We start from the raw sequence: 6,665 nt of genomic DNA on the forward strand, positions 1-6,665 counted from the left end.
GAATCAAGCTGAATTATTATGTAAATGTTTTAAATCCATATCCTTGACTACACTAAGCTGCATAAAAGCCAAGATCGTATCTGACCTGATTACCGATAGGGCTTCGGGAGAGGGAATAACACGCACTGTGCCACCCACAAATACTGGCTGCACGGATAGTTAGCAACCAATCATGACATACTGGACGTAGGCGATGGGCCCGTTAATTCTTCACAACACTCTCAGGAGGCACAACCACTCCCACACAACAGGAGAGAAAACAGGCTCAGAGAAATTCAGGTTCTTGCCTGAAGTCATAAAGTCAGTAAATGCAGAAGTAGGATTCAATTCACTCCTATCTAATCCTAAACGCTATGTTACTAACCCTCAATCAGAGAAACATCATCAGGAGTACAAGAGTTAATTAATGAAACATAATCAATATACTTAAGCCCTAAGTAAAAATGTCTTTAAACATTAATGATCCACGCCGATGAATGGCAAAAACCATCACAATATTGTAAAGCAATTATCCTGCAATTAAAATAAATTAATTTCAGAAAATTAATGATTCAACATACAAAATGGTTTTATTCCAATGATCTGCTTTTCACACACCTTCAAACCATTTCTCCTTCCCCACTCAGAAATGCACTCTTACCAACTCAGGATCTTTGCGACTGGCCAAGATGTTGCCCTTCTCGCCAGGAGCCTGCTTGCTGGGGCTCTTGACGCGAGGAGAGCTTTCCAGGGGAGGGGATGGGGGAGGAGGCGGAGGAGCCACCTTCTCTTTGCTGGGGGAGATGGTCTCTTCAAACCACTGCCCCAAGATAGGTTCACTGTCCTCATCTAACAGGGAAAGAGAAAAGTTAACAAAGTAACAGAAGTTACCCACTTTTCAAATTGTATATGTACACCTGCCTTGGAAAAGTGCCTGAGTCAAAAAGAATACAAGGTATCCAAATTATGGTGGAAGATACACAGTGGCCTAAACTTGTCAAAACTCACACAAAGGTACCCAGGCAGCACATGGAGTGCCTTATTGTGTGTAAGTTACACCTCGACAAGACCAACAGTTTTTTAAAAGAACCCCAGGAAGGAATAGAAATCACCTCACTTTATTTTACTGGCAACAAGCCAAATGTTCTCAAGTGCAAGCTTTTACTTGTCATCAATTGTAAGCCCCCAGATAAGAATCGCACTTTTTTGCACTACTACATACACCTGGATAGAAACAATCTGATGTGGTTATTTTCTTTACTCTCTCTCCAAACCAAGGCAGGAGGGAATGTTACTAGTAATCTGGTCTAATTACTAGTTACGAATAGCCAGGAGATGCAACCAGTCCATTCTGAAGGAGATCAGCCCTGGGTGTCCTTTGGAAGGAATGATGCTAAAGCTGAAGCTCCAATACTCTGGCCACCTGATGCAAAGAACTGAGTCATTGGAAAAGACCCCAATGTTGAGAAAGTTTGAGGGCAGGAGGAGAAGGGGTCGACAGAGGGTGAGATGGCTGGATGGCATCACCGACTCGATGGACGTGAGCTTGAGTGAACTCCGGGAGCTGGTGATGGACAGGGAGGCCTGGCGTGCTGCAGTCCATGGGGTCACAGAGTCGGACACGACTGAGTGACTGAGCAGAACTGAGCTGAACAGCCTGTTACTAGGAACCAGAAAGCAGGAGGGAGTTCACCACATGAGTGAGTGTACAAAGAAACAAAAACAAGTGATAAGCATCCTGATTGTGGAGGAAAAGAAACCAAGGCATCTGAGCTTTGCTGACAGTGGCTTCACTCACTCAGTCGTCAACCTCCACTTATTCCACCAGGTCACCTTTAAGGGCACATGCAGTCAAGACCCAGGCTGGGCCAGTGAGAGAGGACGGTGGCCAGGCAGCTCCTGGGGGCATGCCGTGCCGTGCTCGGGGCCCCCGGGAGAGGGCAGGGTGCCTACCTTGGCTGCTGTCCTCCTCCGTGCTGCTGAAGTCGTCCTCGTAGTAGGTGTTGGAGTCAGTAGAGGCGCTGGCGTCGCTGCTCATGGAGCCCTTCCTCTGACGCTGCAGGACACACGCCTGGGGAAACAGCGAGGCGTCTGTAGTCAGTGACCCCCAAATGAGCCATCCTACTTCGGCCCTCTTACCATGTGAACGGTCTTCTCTGAATCTCTTTTTTCTAAATCCAAGTGAAGTATTCCTCCTAATAGCTTCCCTTCAGGACTCTCATAGCTTTATCCTAAAACAGGAGTCTCCAACCCCCAGGATCTAAAAGCCTGATGCTCTGAGATGGAGGTGACGTAATAGTAATAGAAATAAAATGCACAGTAACTGTAACGCGCTTGAATCATCCCCAAACTAAGATCCCACCCCACCCTCAACACCAGCACTGATCTGTGGAAAAACTGTCTTCCACAAAACAGGTCCCTGGTGACAAAAAGTCTGGGTACCACTGCTATGAAAGCACTCCAAAACCCTAACTCTGGACAAGAGCTGGAAAGGCTTCAGCACGCCAATTGTCACAAAGTGCCCAGTGCCCACCATGGGATTTTCCAGGCAATAGTACTGGATTGCCATTTCCTTCTCCAGGGGATCTTCTCAACCCAGGGATTGAACCCAGGTCTCCCGCATTGTAGACAGACGCTTTACTGTCTGAGCCACCAGGAAAGTCCTGATAATCAATAGCTAATTCAAATCTCTGGAATCATTAAGAGCTTTCCTCATCTTCAAAACCATTACCACAAATGATACGTTTACAAAGAGTACGGCATGCAGTCCGTCCCATTTGTTTTAAGAAGGCTACATAAGAAGACCTTACAGATTCTCAGCGGCGTGACCCCACCCACCTTTCTGTAGGACGTTGAGAGCAGTGTCAACAGCAGGTTCGTCAGTGGGACAGAGTCGATCAGCCGCTGAATCCTCTGTATGGAGGTACTCTGGGCCATGATGCTCAGGACTGCAGGGGGACCATCTGCTTCCCAACCCTGACGGTAAAGAGAGAGTTAACCTTAGGTCTCAACAGGAAGTAAGCACCCAGTCTGACGGTTCAAGCGCACGTTAGCCAGAAGAAGGGCCCGCGGCCACCGAGCTGATTCTGAGGACCAGCCCTCACCTTATGCAGAGCCTCCACTTGCAGGTCTTGAAAAAGAGATGTCAACAGCTTGACGGCATGGTTTGCCAGTATCACTGAGAGTACCCCAAAGCCCTGATGCCTACAAAGCCAAAGGGAAACACAAACTTTAAGACAACTCACAACAAATTACAATCATGGATTTTGCCATTTTGAGGCCCTTTAAGATTCTACTGACCTTTCCCCAGGGGGTGAAAAAACTGCAAAAACATAAAATCTATATATAATTTCAGAAGTTCACTCTCCCGGAAGCCCACCTACAGACTGCCTAGGGAGCCTCTGGCTAAGAACTCCTGGACTAGAAGAAACTCTGGAATTTAAACTGTCAATTCAAAGCTACTGGGTCATGTGAAAAAACACTGACATTTAAAAGCCATTCTTTTGGGAACTTCTCTGGTGGTACAGTGGATAAGAATCCACCTGCCAAAGCAGGGGACACGTGTTAGATCCCTGGTCCAGGAAGACCCCACATGCCGAAGGGCAGCTGAGTCTGTGTGCCACTAGTGAGCCTGTGCCCTAGAGCCCAAGCTCTGCAACAAGAGACGCCACCAATGAGGAGCCCCTGGCTGCCGCAGCCAGACGAAGCCCACGCAGCAAGGAGATCCAGCACAGCCAAAAATAAACACATAACTGAGTCTTTTTTACAAACTCATTCTTTTGAGAAGAAAAGGCTAAAAAGCAGCAATTCTTACAAAATATCTGGACAGGAGAGAATAAAAACAAAGGTTTACATTAAATCTGAGTAGAACTTACTCTCTCTGTCCAAATGACCACACAACAAAGGGTCAGTATACCTAATATACAAAGAGCTCGGGTAAATCAGTGAGAAGAAAGTACAAACACCAAGGAAAAACTGGGGCAAATGACCCAGGCAGTATGAAAACGACCACAGTCACAGGAGGGCTCAGCGCAACACAAGTGAGGGCGCTGCAGGAGCCTCGCTCCTGTGAGACCAGCACGGGAAGAGCACAGCCACCCACCAGCAGCGAGGACGGGGAGGGCGGCACAGCGCGCCACAGCCAGGGGCGCCCGGCACAGTGCAGTTACCAAGTAAGCATGTCCTTTGTCCGCACAATTATACTTTTAGAAATTGACCCCAAGGGGACAACTAGACAAGTGCACAGAGATTTGTTTCAGAAGGATTATTAAAGTGCACTTTATCAAAACAAGCTATACAGAACAACCTAAATAAGTGTTTGAAAAGTTAATCAGTTAACTATGGCATATTTATATAATGGTATACTATCAGTCATTAAAAACACAGACCTGTAATTGTGTCACTGAAAATGTCTACAATACGTAATAACAGTGATCCTATTTTCTTAAAGATATCTATTTAACATATGTGCACAAAAAAATGTCTGGAAGAATGTTTACCAATTTGGGTGGTAGATGATTTTTTGATGATTTCTTTTTTTTGCTTTCTCATGACTTTCTACCTACACAATGTATATACATTCCTTTTAAATCTCAGGAAACTACAACTACTTTTTATATGTTTCTTCAACTTCAAAGGATATACCTATTGGCAATCTATTCCCTTTACAATGTCAACTATAACAACAGACACTCAAAAACCACAAACCGTTGTTCTCTCTGAACATGCTTACCTCCCTACGTTGCCTGGTGTCTACGGCCTACTACCTCAATGCCTATTTCAGATCTCAGCTCAGTACACGTCCTCGGGGAAGCCTGCCTTGATATCTCTAGCCAGGTCAAATGCCCTTATTATAATGTTCTCTAGACACAATCTGACATATATTTGCATGAATATCAACTTCTTCTCTCTTCAGAACGTCTATTTTGTTTCTCCACTGCAGCATTCCACAACTCATACAGAGCCTGGGACAGAAGGCAGTGAATAATTTGCTAAGGTCCACAATTCGATTTCTTGAACTCGAGACGCACACACCCAAGTGCCTACCCAGCTCTCACAGGGGGCCTACCAGTCCTCTCAAAGACAGCGTGGCCCAGACGAAATCCTTCATTTCTTCCCCTTCCTGTCACTCAATCTATTCCTAAACTAGTGTGCCCTCTCTCAGTAAATTACGCAATTCCAGATGCTCATGCCAGAAACTTCTGATATATTTTTCACACTCAACATTCACTTCAGTTCAGTTCAGTCGCTCAGTCATGTCCGACTCTTTGCGACCCCATGAATAGCAACACGCCAGGCCTCCCTGTCCATCACCAACTCCCGGAGTTCACTCAGACTCACGTCCATCGAGTCAGTGATGCCATTCAGCCATCTCATCCTCTGTCGTCCCCTTCACCTCCTGCCCCCAATCTTTCCCAGCATCAGGGTCTTTTCAAATGAGTCAGCTCTTCGCATAAAGTGGCCAAAGTATTAGAGTTTCAGCTTCAACATCAGTCTTCCAATGAACACCCAGGTCTGATCTCCTTTAGAATAGACTGGTTGGATCTCCTGTAGTCCAAGGGACTCTCAAGAGTCTTCTCCAATACCACAGTTCAAAAGCATCAATTCTTTGGTGCTCAGCTTTCTTCACAGTCCAACTCTCACATCCATACATGACCACAGGAAAAACCATAGCCTTGACTAGACAGATCTTTGAAGGCAAAGTAATGTCTCTGCTTTTCAATATGCTAACTAGGTTGGTTATAACTTTCCTTCCAAGGAGTAAGCGTCTTTTAATTTCATGGCTGCAGTCACCATCTGCAGTGATTTTGGAGCCCAAAAACATAAAGTCTGACACTGTTTCCACTGTTTCCCCATCTATTTCCCATGAAGTGATGGGACCAGATGCCATGATCTTAGTTTTCTGAATGTTGAGCTTTAAGCCAACTTTTTCACTCTCCTCTTTCACTTTCATCAAGAGGCTCTAGTTCTTCTTCAATTTCTGCCATAAGGGTGGTGTCATCTGCATATCTGAGGTGATTGATATTTCTCCTGGCAATCTTGATTCCAGCTTGTGCTTCTTCCAGCCCAGCGTTTCTCATGATGTACTCTGCATAGAAGTTAAATAAGCAGGCTGACAATATACAGCCTTGACCTACTCCTTTTCCTATTTGGAACCAGTCTGTTGTTCCGTGTCCAGTTCTAACTGTTGCTTCTTGACCTGCATACAGATTTCTCAAGAGGCAGATCAGGTGGTCTGGTATTCCCATCTCTTTCAGAATTTTCCACAGTTTATTGTGATCCACACAGTCAAAGGCTTTGGCATAGTCAATAAAGCAGAAATAGATGTTTTTCTAGAACTCTCTTGCTTTTTCCATGATCCAGCGGATGTTGGCAATTTGATCTCTAGTTCCTCTGCCTTTTCTAAAACCAGCTTGAGCGCCTGGAAGTTCATGGTTCACATATTGCTGAAGCCTGGCTTGGAGAATTTTGAGCATTACTTTACTAGCATGTGAGATGAGTGCAATTGTGCGGTAGTTTGAGCATTCTTTGGCATTGCCTTTCTTTGGGATTGGAATGAAAACTGACCTTTTCCAGTCCTGTATCCACTGCTGAGTTTTCCAAATTTGCTGGCATATTGAGTACAGCACTTTCACAGCATCATCTTTCAGGATTTGAAATAGCTCAACTGGAATTCCATCACCTCC

The 6,665-nt window shown here is 45.3% G+C and overlaps 1 protein-coding gene across 1 annotated transcript in view; it reads right to left on the bottom strand.

Moving 5' to 3' along the window:
* UBR4 (ubiquitin protein ligase E3 component n-recognin 4) overlaps positions 1-6,665 on the bottom strand; it is a 129,462-nt gene that overhangs the window by 110,321 nt on the left and 12,476 nt on the right. The window contains 4 exon segments of the mRNA XM_010830224.1: positions 641-828; positions 1,933-2,050; positions 2,818-2,955; positions 3,084-3,183. Coding sequence (XP_010828526.1) covers positions 641-828; positions 1,933-2,050; positions 2,818-2,955; positions 3,084-3,183 — 544 coding nt within the window.

Source organism: Bison bison, unplaced genomic scaffold (assembly GCF_000754665.1).
Source record: "Bison bison bison isolate TAMUID 2011002044 unplaced genomic scaffold, Bison_UMD1.0 scf7180017864516, whole genome shotgun sequence".
NCBI classification, from domain to species: domain Eukaryota; kingdom Metazoa; phylum Chordata; class Mammalia; order Artiodactyla; family Bovidae; genus Bison; species Bison bison.